The 25,048-nt window shown below is 35.8% G+C and overlaps 1 protein-coding gene across 2 annotated transcripts in view; it reads right to left on the bottom strand.

Moving 5' to 3' along the window:
* Positions 1–25,048, bottom strand: part of LOC144957386 (uncharacterized) — a 295,052-nt gene that overhangs the window by 231,808 nt on the left and 38,196 nt on the right. For both annotated transcript variants that reach the window (XM_078888647.1, XM_078888642.1), the window contains exon 2: positions 22,407–23,333. In XM_078888647.1, coding sequence (XP_078744773.1) covers positions 22,407–22,460 — 54 coding nt within the window. In that variant the 5' untranslated portion in view covers positions 22,461–23,333. The remainder of the gene's footprint in view (positions 1–22,406; positions 23,334–25,048) is intronic.

Genomic DNA, 25,048 nt, shown 5'->3' on the forward strand with positions numbered 1-25,048 from the left:
ATGGCAAAAACAATAACAAAGACCCCAGTGACGTCATCTTCATTCTATCTATAGACAAGAAGGACCCTTTAACTTGTCAAAATAAAAGGTTTCAAACACGACTCAGATCAAAGTGTTGAGCGGGCACTTGTATCAATAGTGATGAGAAATAATAGTATAGATAGTATGCAGATGACGTCACTCGGGCCTTTGTTATTGTTTTTGCCATCCGCGTTTGTGAGTTGTTTTCACTAAACTCTATTAACCTGACTATAAACGTTCATGGTTACACAGTGTTTGTGTGTTGGTCCTTTATACTTCCGGATGGCAATGTTGTGAACTCCTTGGCCGAGCGCATTCTATCTATAGGGAAGGGAGAAGCGCCGGATGAAAACAGAGAAAAGATAGATCGAAGTTGACGTCACTAGGGTCTTTGTTCTTGTTTCTTTTTTTGCCATCTGCGTTTATGAGTAATTCTCACTAAACTGTATTACCCAGACTATAAACGTTCAAGGTTACACATAGTTTTGTGTGTTGGTCCGTTATAGATAGTATGCGCTTGGCTAAGAAGCTCATAACATTGCCATCCGGAGGTATAACGGACCAACACACAAAACTGTATGTATCCATGAACGTTTATAGTCAGGTTGAAACAGTTCAGTGAGCATTACTCATAAACGCGGATGGCAAAAAACAATAACAAAGACCTGAGTGACGTCATCTTCGAACTATCTATAGGGAAGGGAGAAGCGCCAGATGTACAGAGAAAAGATAGATCGAAGAGTTGACGTCACTCGGGTCTTCGTTCTTGTTATTTGCCATCCGCGTTTATAAGTAATTCTCACTAAACGGTATTAGGCTAACCCATACCGGAGGTTGACTCACTACCGTCCTCTACCGTCTTCCGGATAAAGACGTTGGGCACGGACAAAATACTAAGAATAAAGAGAAGAGCCGCTAGACCTACCCATACCAAGCATCCGGCGTCCTCTGCCGTTTTTATTCGAGCTTGGTATGGGTAGGTAGGTCTAGCGGCTCTTCTCTTTAATCTTAATATTTTATCCGTGCCCGACGTCTTTATCCGGAAGACGACCGAGGACGGCAGTGCGGGGTCGTCGGAGTCAGTCGTATAGATAGTATGCAGATGACGTCACTCAGGCCTTTGTTATTGTTTTTGCCATCCGCGTTTGTGAGTTGTTCTCACTAAACTGTATTAACCAGACTATAAAAGTTCATGGTTACACAGAGTTTGTGTGTTGGTCCGTTATACTTCCGGATGGCAATGTTGTGAACTCCTTGGCCAAGCGCATTCTATCTATAGGTTAGCCCTAATTCTCACTAAACTGTATTAACCAGACAATAAACGTTGATGGTTACACATAGTTTTGTATGTTGGTCCGTTATAGAAAGTTCGAAGTTGACGTCACTCAAGTCTTTGTTTTTGTTTTTTGCCATCCGCGTTTATGAGTAGTTCTCACTAAATTGTATAGATAGTATGCAGATGACGTCACTCAGGCCTTTGTTATTGTTTTTGCCATCCGCGTTTGTGAGTTGTACTCACTGAACTGTATTAACCAGACTATAAAAGTTCATGGTTACACAGAGTTTGTGTGTTGGTCCGTTATACTTCCGGATGGCAATTTTGTGAACTCCTTGGCCAAGCGCATTCTATCTATTAACCAGACTATTAACGTTCATGGTTACACACAGTTTTGTGTGTTGGTTCGTTATACTTCCGGATGGCAATGTTATGAGCTTCTTAGTCAAGCGCATACTATCTCTGACCGTGGCCTTCGTAAAGTTATGGCCTGACACTGACCAAAAAATGACGTAAAAATGCCCAAAAGAAAACAAATCGTGAGTTGTATTCAATAGTTCAACCAATGGGACCACTTGTTTCCATGAGCACTACTAACGACAACTCACTAGATGGTGCAAAAACCAAATAATGACGTCAAAATGCCAGTCTTTTTGGGTTTCAGTGTCAGGCTATAGATAGTATGCAGATGACGTCACTCAGGCCTTTGTTATTGTTTTTGCCATCCGCGTTTGTGAGTTGTTCTCACTAAACTGTATTAACCAGACTATAAAAGTTCATGGTTACACAGAGTTTGTGTGTTGGTCCGTTATACTTCCGGATGGCAATGTTGTGAACTCCTTGGCCAAGCGCATTCTATCTATAACTTAACGATGGCTACGTTCTATGTAGCCAAGCGCACACTTACTATCTATTGAAATACAGTGACGGAAAACTTCGGGAGTGGCACAAGGGTTTTAAAAACAGACAATGCGTATCTATCTATATATATCACCACACCGTTCGAAAGCAGTAAACGGCCTCTCGCTTAGAGATATGTTTTCTGTGCAATAAAAATTAAATTTGCTACGGGTTTAACTTCAGTTTGATGATCACGTCTCATTATATTCTCTCTTACAAGCTATAAACTTTGAAGGTTGCGAAAACCATTAATACTCAATATGTGACCCACAGTCTCTAAGCGGTATTATGTCTGGATGACTCGGGTGCAAAAAAAATGGAATTTATTGACAAAAACATGAAACTTGGGGTTTGTTTCGATTTGTTATGTAAGAGAAAGAAGACAATTTCTCACAATGCAAAAGCTCAAAAATTGGTATTTACTATCAATTTAATTCTAAAGTCAGTTTTCGGGGTCCCATTAATCCCGACATAATACTGTTTCGAGACGAAGGGTCACATATTTGACATTGCATACGCAATGGAGCTCTTATGTATCTTGTCTTGATATTATTATCATTTTTGTGTCTGAGATGAAGCAAAAGAGATCTTTTCGGGGTTTTATTTTCTTTCTTTCTTTCTTCTTCTTCTTCTTCTTCTTCTTCTTCTTCTTCTTCTTCTTCTTCTTCTTCTTCTTCTTCTTCTTCTTCTCTTCTTCTTCTTCTTCTTCTTCTTCTTCTCTTCTTCTTCTTCTTCTTCTTCTTCTTCTTCTTCTTCTTCTTCTTCTTCTTCTTCTTCTTCTTCTTCTTCTTCTTCTTCTTCTTCTTCTTCTTCTTCTTCTTCTTCTTCTTCTTCTTCTTCTTCTTCTTCTTCTTCTTCTTCTTCTTCTTCTTCTTCTTCTTCTTCTTCTTCTTCTTCTTCTTCTTCTTCTTCTTCTTCTTCTTCTTCTTCTTCTTCTTCTTCTTCTTCTTCTTCTTCTTCTTCTTCTTCTTCTTCTTCTTCTTCTTCTTCTTCTTCTTCTTCTCTTCTTCTTCTTCTTCTTCTTCTTCTTCTTCTTCTTCTTCTTCTTCTTCTTCTTCTTCTTCTTTTCTTCTTCTTCTTCTTTCTTCTCTTCTTCTTCTTCTTTCTTCTTCTTCTTCTTCTTCTTCTTCTTTCTTCTTCTTCTTTCTTCTTCTTCTTCTTCTTCTTCTTCTTTCTTCTTCTTCTTCTTCTTCTTCTTCTTCTTCTTCTTCTTCTTCTTCTTCTTCTTCTTCTTCTTCTTCTTCTTCTTCTTCTTCTTCTTCTTCTTCTTCTTCTTCTTCTTCTTCTTCTTCTTCTTCTTCTTCTTCTTCTTCTTCTTCTTCTTCTTCTTCTTCTTCTTCTTCTTCTTCTTCTTCTTCTTCTCTTCTTCTTCTTCTTCTTCTTCTTCTCTTCTTCTTCTTCTTCTTCTTCTTCTTCTTCTTCTTCTTTTATTATTATTATTATTATTATTATTATTATTATTATTATTATTATTATTATTATTATTATTGTTATCATTATTATTATTATTATTATTATTATTATTATTATTATTATTATATTATTATTATTATTATTATTATTATTATTATTATTATTATTATTATTATATTACTGTAACCATCATCATCATCATCATCATCATCATCATCATCATCATCATCACCACCATCTTATTAATGTCAAAATTATTAGTGCTTACTTGTGAGAACATTGAATGGAAGGAAGTAATTACACAGGAATGTTTAATGGATTTCAAAGCCTTCGGGTAGTGGTTGTGGCAGTGACAGTGTCATTTCGTAATGACGGGGATTAAAATTCATTCAAATAATGGTGGTGGTTGTGGTGGTGGAGGTGATGGTGGAGGTGGTTGTGGCGGTGGAGATGGTGGTGGTGGTGGCGAATATGATTTATGATGATGATGATGATGATGATGATGATGATGATGATGATGATGATGATGCTTACGGCGTTTTGGACCACAGTGATAACGAGAATAATGATGATGATGATGATGATGATGATGATGATGATGATGATGATGATGATGATGATGATGGTGATGATGATGATGATGATGATGACAATGATTATGAAAATGATAATGATGATGAAGAAGTAGAAGAAAAAGAAGAAGAAGAAGAAGAAGAAGAAGAAGAAGAAGAAGAAGAAGAAGAAGAAGAAGAAGAAGAAGAGCAAAGCAGGAGGAAGAGGAGAAGGATGACGACCACGACGAGGACAAGTGGAGGACATAATACATTAGCTACTTATTCACAACACAAAACAAACATGTAGGTACAATTAATCTGCAATAAGTAAAATTAATGAAAGTCTTTTCACAATTAAAACTGTGTTATTGTTCTGCCTATATTTTTAAAAACACAGTATATGCAATGTTAACTAAATAGCATATACTGTGTTCTTTAATAAAACGGCAGTATTGTTGTCGTTCTTTATTTTTTGTTTTAAAGCCCTGAATCAGAGTTCAAATACCAAACGCCAATTAAAATTCCAACGTCAATATCAATTGTTATCATCTATTTATTTATTTTTTATTTGTTTTGTTTTGTTAGCAAAATTATAAAGAACTGAACAAGTAAGTGTGTATGAAAGGTGTCAGACAAAGCAAGAACGAAAAATGCAAGAGAGAAAAATAAAAAACACTGTGTGAACCCGTGTGAAGAATATAGGTGTTAAAATTGTCCTCCCAACTATCGAGAGCCTACTCTTTGTAGTGTAATGGTAACACGTCTGACCGGTAACCAGAAGGTGTGAGGTTCGATCCCCAGTATCTAGTCGAGGTCGACTGATTTTTTGGGATTGTTTTTTTTTTTTAATTGTATTTTTCTTTCTTGCTTTGTCTGACATCTCTCATACACACTTGTTCAGTTATTTTCTTTTTTTTTAATCACACGTTGTTATCAAAATAATATCAGAGATTTTGTTTTTTTTAATTCAACTATCTGTTATTTTAATGTTACCCGATGTTCACATTTTAGCAGGTCTGATAACATGCCTCAATCATGGGGCCTGGTTTAACGTTGTTGTAATAGGATTGTAATAGGATTCAACAGTCGTAACGTCACTTCCTTCCTAATGACGCATGGTAACTTAGTAACACTGGCTCTAAACTATCGGAACAATGGCGGACGCCCGTATGAAATATTTCTCCGGCGAGCATAAAAGCGTATCCAGAGGGGAAAAAACATAAATTTGATCATGTTTTGACTTTTACACATTCTGATCACAAGACATATGAAAAGTTCTAGACAGCTTGAAGAATAAAAAGTAATGATTTTCTTTGTTTAGAACCAAGATGGCCGCCGTTGCCAGGTGGCGTGACATCAGACTACTGAATCCAATTAATGGACAATATTTTGCGTTGGTTTGAGGGTATTTCCATTACAACAATGAGCCCGTAGTAACAATTCGGGTTATCAGACCTGCAAAAAAGTACCAAGTACACTTTGATTTCACTCCAAAAGTGCACGGTAGAATAAATCCTCCTCTCACAATTCGGGTTATCAGACCTGCAAATAAGTAAACGTTGATTTCACTCCAAAAGTGCATTTTTTAGAAATCCTCCTCTCACAAGTAGGGTTATCAGACCTGCAAATAAGTAAACGTTTACTTCACTCCAAAGTGAGTGCACTTTAGAAGAAATATTCCTCTTACAACTCGGGTTACCAGACCTGCAAATAAGTAAACGTTTATTTCACTCCAAAGTGTACTCTAGAAAATACACTCCTCTCACAACTCGGGTTATCAGATATGCAAATAAGTAAACGTTTATTTCACTCCAAAGTGCACCAGAATCCTACTCTCCCAATTCGGTTTATTGGACCTGCAAATGCGTACACGTTGATTTCACTCCAAAGTGCACTTTAGAATAAATCCTCCTCTCACAGCTCTGTTATCAGCTCTGCATATATAAGTAAACGTTTATTTCACTCCAACGCGCACGTTAGAATAAATCCTACTCTCACAATTCGAGTTATCAGACCTGCAAATCAGTGCACGTTGATTTCACTCCAAAGTGCACTTTAGAATAAATCCTCCTCTCACAACTCATTTAGAAAAAAAAAACAAAACAAAACAAAACAAAACAAACAAAGTAAAAACAGCCCTACCTATTCCTACACACTCCTGTGTCATTTTAATCCAAAAGAACAAGGACTGCACAATGTCAAGACTCATCAATTTCATTACACAGTTATATAGAACAAGCACAGTCATTACCTATTATTATTATTATTAATATTATCATCCACAATCACGTGATGTTGATCAATAATAAATGTTGAAATCCAATCCAACGGAACAGACACGATGAACAATTTAATTTATGATAATTTTGTTGTTACAACCTGCAGCATCCGAGAATAATTTCATGGCCATTGAGATTATTATTATTATTATTATTATTATTATTATTATTATTATTATTATTATTATTATTATTATTATTATTATTATTATTATTATTATTATTATTATTATATTATATTATTATTATTATTATTATTATTATTATTATTATTATTAGTAGTAGTAGTAGTAGTAGTAGTAGTAGTAGTAGTAGTAGTAGTAGTAGTAGTAGTAGTAGTAGTAGTAGTAACGGTAGTAGTAGTATCAGTAGTAGTAGTAGTAGTAGAGTAGAAGTAGTAGTAGTAGTAGTAGTAGTATGTAGTAGTAGTAGTAGTAGTAGTAGTAGTAGTAGTAGTAGTAGTTGTTTGTTGTATGTAGTAGTAGTAGTAGTAGTAGTAGTAGTAGTAGTAGTAGTAGTAGTAGTAGTAGTAATAATAATAATAGTAGTAGTGGTAGGTGTTGTTAGTGTTGTTGTAGAAGCAGTAGTAGCAGAAATGGAGTAGTAGTAGTAGTAGTAGTAGTAGTAGTAGTAGTAGTAGTAGTAGTAGTAGTAGTAGTAGTAGTAGTTGTTGTTGTTGTTGTTGTTGTTGTTGATGTAGTAGTAATAGTAGTAATAGTAGTAGTAGTAGTAGTAGTAGTAGTAGTAGTAGTAGTAGTAGTAGTAGTAGTAGTAGAAGTAGTAGTAGTAGTAGTAGTAGTAGTAGTAGTAGTAGTAGTAGTAGTAGTAGTAGTAGTAGTAGTAGTAGTAGTAGTAGTAGTAGTAGTAGTAGTAGTAGTAGTAGTAGTAGTAGTAGTAGTAGTAGTAGTAGTAGTAGTAGTAGTAGTAGTAGTAGTAGTAGTAGTATTAGGTAACATTATTATCACTACAAAACGTCTCCTTCTTCTATTATTACCACTCCAAAACAATGCAGAACTCCCGGAACAACTACTCAACTTTCAATAACACAATTTTTTCTCAACTCTCCCTTTCCCCCGCACACACACACACACACACACACACACACACAAAGTCACACACACAATCATCCACTCACACACACACACACACACTAATCCACTCACTCACTCACTCACTCCACACCACAATCAACTTCCCACCTGCCTCGTGTATTTCGTTCCGTTTGTTGTTATTCCAGTTCTGGTCCTAGTTTTCACCGCCACCTTTCAATAAATCCAATCAGGAACCCGGAAAGCACCACTAAAAACAACAGACAGCATCTCAAATCTATTGAGATCAGACGAAGAGGAGAAATCACGTCTCTTTTACCACGAAAGGGAGGAGAGAGAGAAAAAAATGATTGAGGAGAAAAAAGAAAAAGTCGAAAACGAAAAGTGACGAGCAGAGAAGTACGAACGAACGAACCAAGCTGAGCTAGGCTACTAAAGAGAAAGTAAATCACCAAAGTTATCGCGTGCGTTCTGTGTCTGTCTGGTGCAAGCGAGAGTTATCGGAATTAGGTAGTTGGAGTGCTAGTAGTACGGTAGTTAAGTAGTAGGTGTTGTAGTGTCAAAACAAGAAAACAACATGACATATAAGATCATATGGAGTGGTGGAACCTCTTTCCAAAAAGGAGTAGGGATGATCTTAGACCAAAAATCAACCAAATTTTACAAAGGGCACGTAGCAATCTCAGACAGAGTTTTGCTGGTTAAGCTAAGAGGACCTGTAGTTGACACCAATATTATTCAAGTTTATGCACCAACAGAAGAGGCGACAGATGCAGATATGACAGAGTTTTACCATTCACTAGACAAAGCAAAACGAATGTGTAAATCACAAGAAGTCCTTATGGTAATGGGGGACCTAAATGCTAAGATTGGCAGAGGCAGAGATGGTGACATAATCGGACCACATGGACTCGGAGACAGAAATGAACGAGGAAACATCTGGGCAGATTGGTGTAGAACAAATAAATTAATGATTTCAAACACCTGGTTTCAACAACTACCAAGAAGAACCTGGACATGGCAATCACCAGGGGACAGAGCAAGGAACCAGATAGACTTTATAGCAGTATCATCAAGATTCAGAAATGGCATATTAAATTGCAAAACCTACCCAGGCGCCGATGTAGACAGTGACCATGTCCCAGTTGTTTGTACAATAAGGATAAAGTTTAAAGCTATTCAGAGAACAGCTGGTAGAATAAAGAGGGATTACAGGTTATGCAAAGACAATGGCATACAAACAAAAATGAGAGAAGAATTTGAAAATGCACTCATGATACAAAGCCAAAGTGAACCTGATAATGAAAAATGTGAAAAACAATTTGATATATTCCAAAAGTGTGTCAAAGCAACTGCAGAAAAGCATTTACCAATAGCTCAAATAAACAGCAAAAAGGAATGGATGACAAATGAAATTCTAAACCTATTTGAAGAAAGACGAAAATGCAACAGAGGGTCTGCAGAATACCAAACATTGAACAACCACATTAAATCCAAATGCATCGAAGCACACGAGAACTATCTAGACTGGAAATGCTGCGAAATCGAAAGAGAATACAAACCCAACCCCCAACAAGCTCACCAAAGAATAAAAGAACTATCAGGGAAAAGGAAAAGCAAAGCAGCAGGAAGTTGTATCCAAAACAAACAAGGGGAACTGCTATTTGAAGAACAACATATAGAAAGCCGATGGGTAGAATACATAGGCGAACTGTACAATGATCCAAATAGAAATGAACCACCACTGAAATTCAAAGAACCATTAAGCGGACCAAACATCACCAAAAGTGAAATTGAACATGCCATGGAACGAATGAGGGATGGTAAAGCAACAGGCCCTGATGAAATATCTGTAGAGGTATTAAAAAGCCTAGGAGATCTAGCAATTGATGAACTTCACATATTATTCAACAATATATACAATACTGGGAAAATTCCAGAAGATCTCTGTAACTCTATTTTCATAGCAATACCAAAGAAAGCAGGTGCAGTCAGATGCGAAAATTTTAGAACTATAAGTTTAATAAGCCACATCAACAAAATACTGTTGCGTATAATTATCAACAGGCTAAGGAATAAGATTAACCCCGAAATCGCAGAAGAACAATATGGATTCCAACCTGACAGAGGGACAAGGAACGCAATATACCTCCTCCGTGTTTTAAGTGAAAGAGCTATACAGGTTCAGACCCCACTATACCTCTGTTTTGTCGACTACAAAAAAGCTTTTGATAGAGTACGCCACGAAGAAATACTAAAACAACTGCACTCCATTGGCGCTGATGAGAAAGACCTCAGACTCATGCAAACATTATACTACACCCAGCAGGCATCTATCAAAATCGGAAACTCTACAGGAAATTCCATTCCTATTAAGAAAGGAGTCCGTCAAGGGTGTGTTGCCTCACCAGATCTGTTTAATCTATACCAAGAAAACAATCATGAGGGGCATAAATAATATGGAGGGAATAAAAGTGGGAGGTCACAACATAAATAATATAAGATACGCAGACGATACGGTACTCATTGCAACATCAGAAATCCAACTTCAAAAGATTGTTGACAAAGTGGTAGTAGATAGTGAAGCCAAGGGAATGGAAGTGAATATCACCAAAACGGAATGCATGGTAATACAGAAAAACCCCGAAAACAACAACACCTGCAATATAACGATTCACGGCGAACAACTTACCAACGTAGAAAGTTTTAAATACCTAGGTTCAATAGTGACAACAGATGGAAGATGTAACCGAGACATACGAGCAAGAATAACTCAAGCCAAACAGGCCTTCATGGACCTGGGAAACATTTTGAAAAACAAACAGATGTCGTTCGGGATTAGATTCCGAGTCTTGAAGTGCTACGTGTGGCCAATCTTGTTATACGGATGCGAAAGCTGGACTACAAATGCAGAAACACAAAAGAACATTGAAGCTTTTGAAATGTGGTGCTTGAGAAGGATGCAGAGAATATCGTATACTGCACACAAAACGAACGAAGAAGTGCTAAAACAAACATACCAACAAAGGAAACTAATGCCCTTAATAGTGGATCGACAACTATCCTTTTTCGGACACATAGTAAGGAAAGATAAGAATGAATACCTGGCAAGTTGTGGAAAAATACCTGGTAAACGCGCCCGGGGGAGACAAAGAAAAACACTCATAGACCAACTGAAGGGCTTCACCAGCCTAACAATCCAAGAGCTGTTTGAAAAGGCAAGAGACAGGGAGGAATGGAGAGAGATAATTCATGCAGTATCCGAAGCCTGGACCAGGCATGGAACCTAGAAGAAGAAGAAGAAGTTGTAGTGAGTGCGTGATGAGTTATGCTTTGTTATTCAAAATGATAATACTATAGAATATTGGTTATAATCTTTTTCAATTAAAACGCGATACCCAGCTCTTCCTTGTAGCCAAACTATCGTATAGATAGAACGAAGTTGATGTCACTCGAGTCTTTGTTATTGCTTGTTTGTTTGTTTTTTTTTTTTGCCATCTGCGTTTATGAGTAATTCTCACTAAATTGTATTACCCAGACTATAAACGTTCAAGGTTACATAGTTTTATGTGTTGGTCCGTTCTACTTACGGATGGCAATGTTGTGAGTCTCTTAGCTCTTAGCCAAGCGCAAACTATCTATAGAAGGAACGAAAATGATTCACTCATCTCTTTGTTATTGTTTTAAGACAGCCATTTCAATGATTAGTTCTCACTAAATTATACCAATCAGACTATAAAAACGTTCAAGTAGTGTTAGTGCGTTATTTTACCTAAACGCATAGCATCAATAGAAAAATATAAATTATGCAACAGCAAGAGAGAATTTTTGATCTGGTACACACCTCTGCAGACTTTAGTCTATATTGGCCCCTGACAGAGCTCAAAAAGACAACGACGTTCCTTCAACAACTATAGATAGTATGCGCTTGGCTCGAGAGCTCACAGCATTGCCATCCGGAAGTATAACGGACCAACACACACAACTCTGTGTAACCATGAACTTTAATAGTCTGGACAATACAGTTAAGTGAGAATTACTCATAAACGCGGATGACATAAAACAATAACAAAGACCTGAGTGACGTCATCTTCGAACTATCTATAGTGGTTGAAGTAGCACCGTTGTCTTTCTCAGCTCTGTCAGGGGCCAATCGTAGCTATCGTTAACTTATAGCCTGACACTGATCCCCAAAAAAAGACGTCAAAAGACAAGTATTTGGCCAGGATGTATCTTATAGATAGTTCGAAGATGATGTCACTCAGGCCTTTGTTATTGTTTTTGCCATCCGCGTTTGTGAGTTGTTCTCACTAAACTGGATTAACCAGACTATAAAAGTTCATGGTTACACAGAGTTTGTGTGTTGGTCCGCTTTACTTCCGGATGGCAATGTTATGAGCTTCTTAGCCAAGCGCATACTATCTATAAAACAACTGAAAATAATACAAGTGGTTTTGGGATAAATCATGATTATAGCTCATACGCCCTTTGTCTTCTTTCAGCTTATCCCGCATTTTGCAGGGTTGCCATAATGAATACCTCATCTCCATGCATCTCGGTTCATAGCATCGTCTTCCTCCAGGCCCAGTTCTTTCATATCGTCCTTTACCCTATCCAACCATCTAGTCTTTGGGAGTCCCTTTTTTTTCTCTGTCCCGCTAATTAATAGGGTTCAACAGTCGTGACGTCACTTCCCTGGTAATAACGCATTTTAACTTTATAACTGGTTCTAAACTATGGGAACAATGGCGGACACCCTTATGAAATTCTTCTCGGACGAGCATAGAAGTGTATCCAGAGGAGAAAAACATTATAAATGTGATCATGTTTTGACTTTTATACATTCTGATTCACACTTTAATTATTTATTTTATAACATCGTTAATCCGTTGTGTTTCATGAATTTAGTTACAAATGTTGCTAAGTTGGCAACAAAAGCAGTTTGACTCGGTGGTTCGTTCAGACTTCGCCTGTAAGTTGATCGCAACGCCGCAGGCGAGAGACGACCAACAACAACAAAAAGTTGATAGCAAACCACACCTTTGGGCCACTCACAGCAGTTAAAGGGGCCACAAGACGAATGGTGCTTTGTGGGAGATCATAGGGAAGAGAGAGAGAGAGAGAGAGAGAGAGAGAGAGAGAGAGAGAGAGAGAGAGACGCTCCGCCGTATTGCACTTTCATGCACATTTATCCTAACTCATGTGGTTTTTGTTTTCTTTCTGTTTACCCTTTCAATTCGAGATTATTTTCTTACATGCTAACTTGCCATCTTATTATTACAATATTGTCGCGTGTATAAATCGCCGAATGGATCGATTTATTTCATCAGTGGGGGACTTTCCACCTGTTCAACATGTACCTACCCGATGTGGGGAAAGAACCCGAAACCGCAGAGCATCTAGTTGATTGAACGGTGTGTTGTGACGAAGCTTCTGGGCGGGTTTGCGACGGTGCAGTGCACGAGTGCGGTAAGGAATTTGCTGATTGGGTCGATCGTCTTAACATACATAGTAGTGTGAGCACCATTAGGAAGCTCCTGCCGAATGGAAGGTTGGTTGGGATGTATAGTATTAATTAAGCGATATTGAACGAGGCCGATCAGATGGGCGGAACGACAATTTCGAAAATCTGGTTTCCTGTTTTTTCACAAATTACCTCAATCGACCCCGGTGTTGGTAGGTACCTGACTCCAGTTTTACTGCCAGAGCAAAGAAAAATAAAGGCCGCCTGAAGTCAAATGTGCAATCTATAGATAGTATGCGCTTGGCCAAGAAACTCAAAATAATGCCATCCGGAAGTATAACGGACCAACACACAATGTTATGTGTAACCTTAAACGTTTATTGTCTGGATAATACCGTTTAGTGAGAATTACTCATAAACGCGGATGGCAAAAAAACAAACAATAACAATGACCCGAATGACGTCAACTTCATTCTATTTATACAATGAAATTTGGTTTCTCAGACATGATCTGCTAGGACAATATGTAAATCATGATGAATCCGCAGAAAGGATCTTTTATCGAGTTGTTATTTATTTATTTATTTATTTAATCAATTATTTATCCACTTGTTTATTTGTTTGCTTATTTATATTTTTCATTTATTCGTTTATATATTTATTATTTATCCATGTATCTATTCCTTTATTCATTTACTTATTTATCTATTTATTCACCTATTTATTTATCTATTTAGAATGAAAAAGATATACCTCACTATTAAAAAAAAAAAATGTTTTTGACCGCCAGCCAAATGTATTAGTTCTCACTGGTCACTTTATCAGACTATAGATAGTTCGAAGTTGACATCACTCGGGTCTTTGTTATTATTTTTGGCCATCCGCATTTATGAGTAATTCTCACTAAACCGTGTCAACCAGACTATAAACGTTAATGGATACACACAGTTTTGTGTGTTGGTCCGTTATACTTATGTATGGCAATGTTTTGAGCTTCTTAGCCAAGCGCATACTATCTAATCCATACGTTTATAGTCGGGTTAATACCGTTCATTGAGCATTACTCATAAACGCGGATGGCAAAAATCAATAACGAAGACCAGAGTGACGTCATCTTGGAACTATCTATAGTCTGATTGATGTAATTAAGTGAGAAGTCATGACTAACTGTCTAAAAAAGTTTTTAAATAAAAAGAGTTGAGTGATGTCAACTTGGTTCCATCCATATGTTTATGTATTTATTTATTTATTTATCAATTTGTCCATTCATATATATATATATATATATATATATATATATATATTATATATATATATATATATATATATATATATTGATATATATATATGTGATATATATATATATATATATTATATATATATAGAATCGTGTTTGATACAAATATGGTACGAAAAGTGCTCGACATGTAGTAATGGAGCGAATTATTATTTAGAATGTTTACCACAATGTTTGGGGCAGTCTACATCAATGTTTCAGGCTTAATTTGCCATCTTCAGGACTGAGTTGTTTTGTTCTAAACTCTGTGACGTTTTTACATCTTCAACCTTATCTTGAAAATTATTTCATGGTGCAATGAAGCGAAGCCTTCGCGGTAATCAACACGACACTAACCTGCTTATTAAATTCAAGGAAATACGTCATCTTACAGATTGTGGTGTGTTCTTCATCAAAGTTTTATGATATAATAATGATGCATGATAATGATAAGAACAAAACAACTCAGTCCTGAAGATGGCAAATTAAGCCTGAAACATTGATGTAGACTGCCCCAAACATTGTGGTAAACATTCTAAATAATATATATATATATATATATATATATATATATATATATATATATATATATATATATATATATTATTTATTAACCCCCGGAGCTGCCTGATGATATAACAAGTAGTTCGAGCTATTCAATTGAAAAAAAAAGCAAAAATATCTCTGACTGAACAGATCCATTCTATATTATATTATAATGTTCAAAGTTCTATTCATAAAACTGCTTTGCATAATAATGTGTGAGAGAGAGAGAGAGAGAGAGAGAGAGAGAGAGAGAGAGAGAGAGGGGGGGGGGTAGGGGGGCAATGTCCTGATGACATACATGAAAAATAAACTCTGTGACGTTTTTACAACATCTTCAACCTTATCTTGAAATTATTTCATGGGGCAATGAAGCGAAGCCTTCACGATAATCAACACGACACTAACCTGCGTATTAAATTCAAGGAAATACGTCATCTCACAGATTGTGTGGTGTTCTTCATCAAAGTTTTATGATATAATAATGCGCATGATAATGATAAGAATAATTATAATAATAATGATAATAATATTAATAATATATAATAATGATAATATAATAATAATAATAATAATAATAATAATAATAATAATATTAATAATAATATAATAATTAATAATAATAATAATAATAATAATAATAATAATAATAATAATAATAATAATAATAATAATAATAATAATAATAATAATAATAATAATATATAATAATAATAATAATAATAATATAATAATAATAATAGTAATAATAATAATAATAATAATAATAATAATAATAATAATAATAATAATAATAACAATAATAATAATTTAAAATAAAGTATATTTTGGCCCTGAAATCAACCGCTGACCAAGAACCGAAGACCCGAAGCCACCTGATGTGCTTGCCTATCACCCGGAGTAAACAGCCCACAAATCCTGATCATTACTCACAATTTTAACACAGATGGTTGAAAAAATGCATCGTGTCGTCAGGTTTTGCGATGCAATTCCATCATCAGTCGTGTGTCAAGATATTGTGAGAAATACTCACTAACTGAGCCTGACTTATTTGCGTGTTTCACGAGTACTACTAAACCCTCTTCCGCACTAGGACAGGACTGTCCTGGGACAGTCCTGTCCCAAATCTGTAACATATAGAATTTAGAGGAATCTTCCGCACCTATTGGGACGGGACAAAACAGTCCCGTTGTGTCCCAAGCCGTTGTGAAATGCTACAAAATCAACGGGACAGGACTGTCCCAGTCCCGTGTTCATATCGTTTGTGATAGTAGAAAAATATAGCAGACTTCCGCACTAGGACAAAAAAGTCCCAGACTTGGCGGCGCCGTGTCAAAATTGAAATGCCTGTCTTTATTTTCTGCATCCCTACTACTACTGCTGCTGCTGCTACTACTACTACTACTACTACTACTACTACTACTACTACTACTACTACTACTACTACTACTACTACTACATACTACTATCTACTACTACTATCTCTACTATTTCTACTGTTGATTCTGCTGCTGCTAATGCCACTAATATATTGATACCTACATCCCTTACAATTTGTATTTATTTCCAATTCCATTGTATTTATTTTCCAACAATAGTCCACACTTAATTTTAGTTCACTGTCTTCTATACTGCATTACACAGTTCCTACCCGCCTCCCCTCTTTTAACATAATTAATAATTAAGTACGCACCTTTTATAAATTTCTATTGCTCTGTTTTAATTCGCGCTTCCTCACAAAGTAGCATACAATTTCCTGCCCATCAATGTTTTTGTTTATGCATCTTAACAACGCCACTACCACATTATCTCATTCGCCTGTAGTTTTTGTTGTTTTTGTTTTTGTTTTTAGGTGTTTAACGGCGCTTTCGACACTATTTAGGTCATTTAAGCGCCCGTTTCTGTCTTTTATCAATCTTTTATCGGCCCTGAGGGGCCATAGCTGATCAAAACGTGTACTGTTGTAATAAAATCTTTATAAAATCATAATAGTTACATGTTTGTTGAGTAAAAATATCTATTTACAATTTCTGTAGGAGTTCACATTCCTGCAGATAGTTTAAAATTGTAAGCGGATCGACCGACTGGAACAGAGACTTCAAGTCTCTGTTATCATAATGTTGTGACCTTATCTGTTCTAATTCTGTACATTCAATTAAAATGTGTTGAACTGTCAGGTCACAGTTACATGTTCTGCAGAGGGGTTTTTCATCCCTCTCCAGAAGGAAACGGTGAGTGAGGGCAGTATGTCCGATCCGGAGTCGAGTTATTTTTACCTCGTCTCTTCTTTTTAGCCCCGAGTTGGGTCTGGGGCCGAGGTCACTTTGAATTTGTTTTAATTTGTTATGTACATCTCGACTCCAGGATCGTTCCCATTCCTTTCGGACATGTTTTTTTATATTGATCTTTAAATCCGCGTGTGGGATTTTACTGCCCTCTTGTAATTCTTGGCTCACCGCCTCTTTTGCCAGTCGATCCGCTTCTTCGTTCCCCTGGATACCCACATGACTAGGAACCCAGAGAAAACTAACTTTCTTTTTCTTAATAAATAATTTATTTGCACCTTCAAAGATACTTATGAGTCTTGGATCGGTGCAATAAAAATTTGAGATCCCCTTAAGTACGGACAGCGAGTCAGACAAGATCAAGAATTTATTTTTATTCGATCTCTCAGCCAAACGGAGAGCATTTAGGATTGCTCTCGATTCAGCTGTAAAGATCGAAACATTTCTATCCAGGCGAAGTGATCCTGTGCCTTCCGATGAGTGATAGGCACATCCTACTGCATCTGCGCTCTTTGAACCATCCGTAAATATGTGAGTATGGTTTTTGTATGTTTGTAATATTGCTTTTAGTGTCTGTTTGTAAATATGTGGGTCTGTTTGTGATTTTTCCAGTTTTGTTAGGTCCAAATTTATGTTTGGTCTATATATGGACCATGGTGGTGTCTTTGCCTGGACGTATGGATGTATCCTATCTAGACTGATGTTCATGTCTGCGATGTCTTTTTTTATTCTGCAACCTAATGGTGGTGTCATTTTTGGGTGCTTGCGAAATTTTTCTTCTAGTGTCCTATCCGTGTAGTGTACATGTTTGTGTGCTGGGTTGTCGTGCAGCGATGTGACCTTAGTAACATACTGTAGAGACAGTTTTTTCCTCCTGAGATGGAGAGGTGGCTCATCTGCCTCAGCATAAAGGCTTGCCACTGGAGAAGTGCGGAAAGCCCCGAGTGCCAAGCGCAGTCCCTGATGATGAATTGGGTCCAGCATGCCTAAGTAGGATGGTTTTGCAGAGCCGTATACAAAAGATGCGTAGTCCAGTTTTGATCGAATAATGGTTCGGTATATCTTTAGAAGAGTGTTTGTGTCCGAACCCCATTCCATGCTCGACAGAACTCTCATTATTCTCATTGCTTTCATGCATCGCAGTCTGAGATCTTTGATATGGGCGAGGAAATTTAGTTTCCTATCAAAGATCAAACCCAGGAATCGGGCTTCGTCCTTTACCTCAATTCTGGAATTGTTGAGATAAAGGTCAGGCTGTCTAATGCAGGTGCGTTTTCGGCAGAAGTGGACAGCTACTGTTTTTGATGGGGAGAAGGAGAAACCATTGAGATTTGCCCACTCCGACAGTTTGTTTAGTTGGAGTTGTAACTGTCTCTCAATGGTGTCCATACTCGATTTACTTCGATAGCATACAAGAAAGTCATCAACATATAAGGAACAGTCAACATTCTGTCTCACTGCATTCACTATTGAGTTTATTTTAATCTCAAACAGAATGGGAGACAGAATGCTACCCTGTGGAACTCCCTCTTCCTGATCAAATGGATCAGAAAAGGTGGATCCTGCTTTGACCTGAAAGGATCTGTTTTTTAAAAATGCTCTGACAAACATTGGAAGGTTTCCTCGTAGACCAAGATTGTGCAGATCTTTGAGGATTCCGAATTTCCAAGTTGTGTCAAAGGCCTTCTCGAGGTCAAAGAAGATTGCTACCAAGTGCTCACCTTTGGCAAAGGCCTCACGAATGAAGCTCTCTAGTCGAACAAGGTGATCAACAGTTGATCTGTTCTTTCGAAAGCCACATTGGAGGTCGGAGAGGGAGTTGTTGTGTTCCAAGTAGAACATCAGACGCTTGTTGACATTTTCTCCATCAGCTTTGGGGGCCTGTAGTTTTTAATTCATCATGTGTTGTTGATGAAGGGGAAACCCGAAACGTCCATTTTATCTGTTTTCGTATAGTAAACTGAAGCTTACATTCAATTTCACAGTTATGATTTATTTATTTATTTCAATTCTGAATATAAAAAAGCAAGAACAATTCAAAAAATAATTCTATGTGATGAAACCACGTACAGAAGGCATAGCAACATAAACATTTTCGGCAATTTAAAAACGTAAATATAATTTAAGAAGTGTCACACTTTGTGACACAGCAGTAACGTGTCTAAAACCGGTCGCACATCTATTCGGTACCTTGTGGGATCAATTATCTTTATCGTTATTTATTTCGGGAATTTTCAATGAAAATATTTTTAAGTAAGTCCTTCTGAGCCACTTGGACTCATTGTAAGACAAATTAACTCCTTTAGAGCCTTGTAGCCAATGGTACAGGAGTTATCCCGGTTTCAATAGCGTGAAGCGGACAATTAACGTATTTGTTTGAAAACCTTTGAACAGGACGCTAGTCTATCGCAGATTACTATCCCAGCTTGACAGGTACCCTTTTACACCTGAATGGAGTGAGTGATTGGAGTAATTTTTCTTGCTCTAGAAAGTACAAATTGGCTTCGGTCGGAATCGAACACAGAACCTCTGAGTGCAGAGTACAACGCGCTAACCATGGGCCATCTTGCCTCCTAAGCTTATAAATCCGGAACTTATCCATGTTGTTGTAGCGTTAAACAGACAGATAACAGTTTAAAATTTAAAAAAATAAGATACCCTTTTTCATCCCATAGGGGAAATTTTTCTCGAGGGTCTTTTCCAAGGGAAGACTGGAATAACCCAGGCGTCAGCCGCAATGCAGCGCCGCAAATTGAGCTAGGCGAGGTATAACCCAGGCGTTAGTCGCAGTGCAGCGCCGCAAATTGAGCTAGGCGAGGTGACTTACTCAAGGCAACACAGCGCATCAGCGGGTGATCGAACTGATGCCTTTCGGGAACGAAGCAAAGACCGTACCACCGAGCTATGCTGACTTTCTATTATCCTCTTGAATGATACTAGTCCGTCAAAGATTACTTTCATCAGCGAACCGGTACTCATTTGCACCTGGGTAAATGAGGTGATTCCAAGAAAGTCATTTTAAGATAAGATCGGAGATCACCATAGAGTCTACGGAATTGACCCTTGAGCAATCTTTGGGTCATTAAAGGATGCACCCAATATTGTTTTCTCTTTCAATTTGTCTTTTTTTTTTTCCACGTAGTAAAGCACAGAAATATGCAACCTCTATTTCATCCATTACTAGTAGTAGTAGTAGTAGTAGTAGTAGTAGTAGTAGTAGTAGTAGTAGTAGTAGTAGTAGTAGTAGTAGTAGTAGTAGTAGAAGTAGTAGTAGAAGTAGTGGTAGAAGAGGTGGTAGTTGTAGTAGAAGAAGTAGTAGTAGTAGTAGTAGTAGTAGTAGTAGTAGTAGTAGTAGTAGTAGTAGTAGTAGTAGTAGTAGTAGTAGTAGAAGTAGTAGAAGTAGTGGTAGAAGAGGTGGTAGTTGTAGTGGTGGTAGTAGTAGTAGTAGTAGTAGGAGTAGTAGTAGTAGTAGTAGTAGTAGTAGTAGTAGTAGTAGTAGTAGTAGTAGTAGTAGTAGTATAGTAGTAGTAGTAGTAGTAGTAGTAGGTAGTAGTAGTATAGTAGTAGTAGTAGTAGTAGTAGTAGTAGTAGTAGTAGTAGTAGTAGTAGTAGTAGTAGTAGTATAGTAGTAGTAGTAGTAGTAGTAGTAGTAGTAGTAGTAGTAGTAGTAGTAGTAGTAGTAGTAGTAGTAGTAGTAGTGTAGTGGTAGTAGTAGTTGTAGTAGTAGTTGTTGTAGTAGTAGTAGCAGCAGCAATAATATTACTCTTGCTACAAGAATATTTCATGATTATATAAATCTTATGTAAACAAATCCATTGTACAGTGTAAAAAATCATTATCGTCATGTCGTATCTTATGTTGATTCATAAAATGTGAATTATTAGAGTTGTACCAAGGACTTATTTTTTAACTTATTAATTTATAATTCAAACTATTAAATAACTAATCTATTAATTAGAAGATTTTACATTATTATTATCACCATTATAATTATCATTATTATTATTATTAATAATTATTATTATTATTATTATTATTATTATTATTATTATTATTATTATTATTATTATTATTATTATTATTATTATTATTATTATTACTATCATTATTTGCCTTGCTTTATTATTGATTTTATTTACTTGATTTGTTGATGAAAATATTATATTCTTGTATGAGTTATGTTGACAATTGCCTACAAATAAACTTTTGAATCTTGTAAAAAAAAAAAAAAAAAATATGCATTCGCGCAGGTGTGTCCCGGGACAGTCCTGTCCTAGTGCGGAACCCCTTTTGAATAGAAGTTTTCTCCAGCGGGACAGGACAAATTTGTCCTGGGGCAGTTTTGTCCTAGTGCGGAAGGAGTCTAATACTAAGGGTATCCCATGCCTTTTCATACAGGAAATAAATAGTCAAGGGGGCGAAACGGGGTAAATGGCAGGAAATATTCTGATTGGTTAATGCTAAGTTACGAGCGAACTATCAATAGGTTTCAACAGTCGTGACGTCACTTCCCTCGTAATGACGCATAGTAACTTAGTAACTGGTTATAAACTATTGAAACAATGGCGGACGCCCTTGTGAAATACTTCTCCGACGAGCATAAAAGTGTATCCAGAGGAGAAAACATAAATCTGATCATGTTTTGGCTTTTATACATTCTGATCACATGACATGTGAAAATGTTCTCGCCAGCATGAAGACTATAAAGTTCCGATTTTCTTTGTTTAGAACCAAGTTGCTGGTTGCTGGGAGGACGTGACATCAGACTATTGATTCCTATTGAAATCGAGTATCTTGAAAGAAAAAAATAATTATTTTGTGAATGATTTTGGATAGTAATTAATTTTTATTGCTGGACGTTTTGTAGAGACAAGAGACCCGAAGGAAGGGCGGGCGGGGGGGGGGGGGGAGTGACAGAGAGAGAGGGAGGGGGGCGGGGGATGGGTATTACGGAAACGGGGGAGGGGGGAGTAAAAGAGAGAAAATAGAGAGGGAAAGAATGAGTAGTAGAATATATAGTGTAGTAGAGTAGAGTAGTAGTAGTATAGTAGTAGTAGTAGTAGTAGTAGTAGTAGTAGTAGTAGTATGTAGTAGTAGTAGTAGTAGTAGTAGTAGTAGTAGTAGTAGTAGTAGTAGTAGTAGTAGTAGTAGTAGTAGTAGTAGTAGTAGAGTAGTAGAGTAGAAGAGAGAAGAAGAAGAAGAAGAAAGAAGAAGAAGAAGAAGAAGAAGAAGAAGAAGAAGAAGAAGAAGAAGAAGAAGAAGAAGAAGAAGAAGAAGAAGAAGAAGAAGAAGAAGAGGAGGGTGGGGAGGAGGAGTGATGAAATATCGATTATTTCTAGAACTTACCTGCAAGATAACGCCAGCGTCCTTGTCCTCCCCCTCCGATGAGGGTAGAACCATACCGTGGCCACGGTAAAATCCTTTGTTATCCACTGTGAATGACTGGCGTTGTATCCGTGTGAAAGAAATCCTCAGATGAAGAAATTATATTATAAATCCCTTTTGGAATGGGAAGTTGCTAGTTTTATCCTTTTAGAATACTCCGAATGTTGATATCCACTCGTTGATTAGTTAGCGTTTTGTTTTATTTGTTAATTTGGGATTTTGTAAATATAAATTTTAAAACAACTTTTCTGTGATTGTTGGAACGTTTGTTTGGGGTTTTTTTTCGCTGTGTTTTTTTTTTAATATTTAGATATATTTTGTATTTGAGATTTTTAGATTACTTCCAACTCCGTCAGATAGTATAATGAGCCTCTTTATTAATAATCACAACACTCTTTTGTCACCTTCAAAAAAAAGCAAAAAAAATCTGTGACTGAACAGATCCATTCTATATTATATTGTTTTGTTCAAAATTCTATTCATAAAACACCTTCATATTTATTGTTATTATTATGAACAACTGATAGTTTTGTTTATTTTGTTTTTGTTTTTTTGTTTTTTGTTATTTTTTTAAGATTTTACTTTTTGTTGTTGTTGTTTTTTTTTTTGTTTTTATCTAATCGTAATCTTATTATTAAAACCAACCGGATGTTGACGTAATGCAATAATATTCTGATTTGATTGGTGACGACGACTTGTCTGTAAAACTTGCCCGGATTAGAGAATCGAAGATGGGTTGGTTGTTGATTTGTTTATGTATGGCCTGTGACAGTCAATGACGCCTTGGGATTGTCTGATCTGATGGGCCTTTTTTTTTCAATTTAGAAAAAATGTCAACAGTGTTAAATTTTGTGTTTTGAACTTGTCTTGTGCTATTGGTCGAAAACTCTGAAGAAAAAAAAACCAATCAGTTATTGTTCTTTTATTTAATTTCATTGATAATGATGATGATAATAATAATAGTAATAATAATAATAATAATAATAATAATAATAATAATAATAATAATAATAATAATAATAATAATAATAATAATAATAATAATAATAATAATAATATATAATAATAATAATAATAATAATAATAATAATAATAATAATAATAATAATAATAATAGTAATAATAATAATAATAATAATAATAATAATAATAATATAATAATAATAATAATAATAATAATAATAATATATAATAATAATTATTATTATTATTATTATTATTATTATTATTATTATTATTATTATTATTATTATTATTATTATTATTATTATTATATTATTATTATTATTATTATAATGATGATGATTATGATGATGATGATGATGATATAATAATAATAATAATAATAATAATAATAATAATAATAATAATAATAATAATAATAATAATAATAATGATAATAATAATAATATAATAATATAATAATGATAATAATAGTAATAATAATGATGATGATGATGATGATGATGATGATGATGATGATGATGATGATGATGATGGTGATGATGATGATGATGATGATGATGATGTGATGATGATGATGATGATAATGATGATGTTGATGATGATGATGATGATGATGATATGATGTGATGATGATGATAATGATGATGATGATGATGATGATGATGATGATGATGATGATGGGTGATGATGATGATGATGATGTTAATGATGATGATAATGATGATGATGATGATGATGATGATGATGATGAGATGATGATGATGATGATGATGATGATGATGATGATGATGATGATGATGATGATGATGATATGATGATGATGATGATGGATGATGATGATGATGATGATGATGATGATGATGATGATGATGATGATGATGATGATGATGATGATGATGATGATATGATGATGATAGATGATGATGATGATGATGATGATGATGATGATGATGATGATGATGATGATGAATGATGATGATGATGATGATGATGATGATGATGGTGATGATGATGATGATGATGATATGATGATGAATGATGATGATGATGATGATGATGATGATGATGATGATGATGATGATGATGATGATGATAATGATGATGATGATGATGATGATGATGATGATGATGATGATGATGATGATAATGATACTAACCAAAAGCAATCAATATTAACTAATCATGGTTTTAACACAAAAAAACCGTATCTGCCCCTTCTCTCGAACCAGTAGGGAGCTGTAGCTGGGTTTGTTAGATCTTGATGAAAGTATTTTGCGATAAACCAGCGTCTTATCTAAAAGTTTACAAGCAATATCAGTTATTGACTATTTATCACTCCAGAAATCTAGGGGGGGGGGGGGGGATCCGGTTCCATTGGTACAAATGCCCTGAAAGCCTTTTTTCTTCTCGAAGAAAAAAATTTACAGAATACTTAAGTAAACTGGAACCATCCACTCAGTGTACATTTTTTAAAATATTAAAGAATTGAGCTTTTATATAGCGCAATATCCTCTAAATGTGCTCAAAGCCCTTTTCAAGGGTCACTGACCAACAGCAACGCTTACTATGTGGGTAGTGACATGGCCATATTAGGCGATATTACAATTTATTCGGACAGAGACAACGCTGTTAACAGC

This window comes from Berghia stephanieae, chromosome 11 (assembly GCF_034508935.2).
Source record: "Berghia stephanieae isolate SIO BIC M18660-M18661 chromosome 11, UCSD_Bste_1.3, whole genome shotgun sequence".
NCBI lineage: Eukaryota > Metazoa > Mollusca > Gastropoda > Nudibranchia > Aeolidiidae > Berghia > Berghia stephanieae.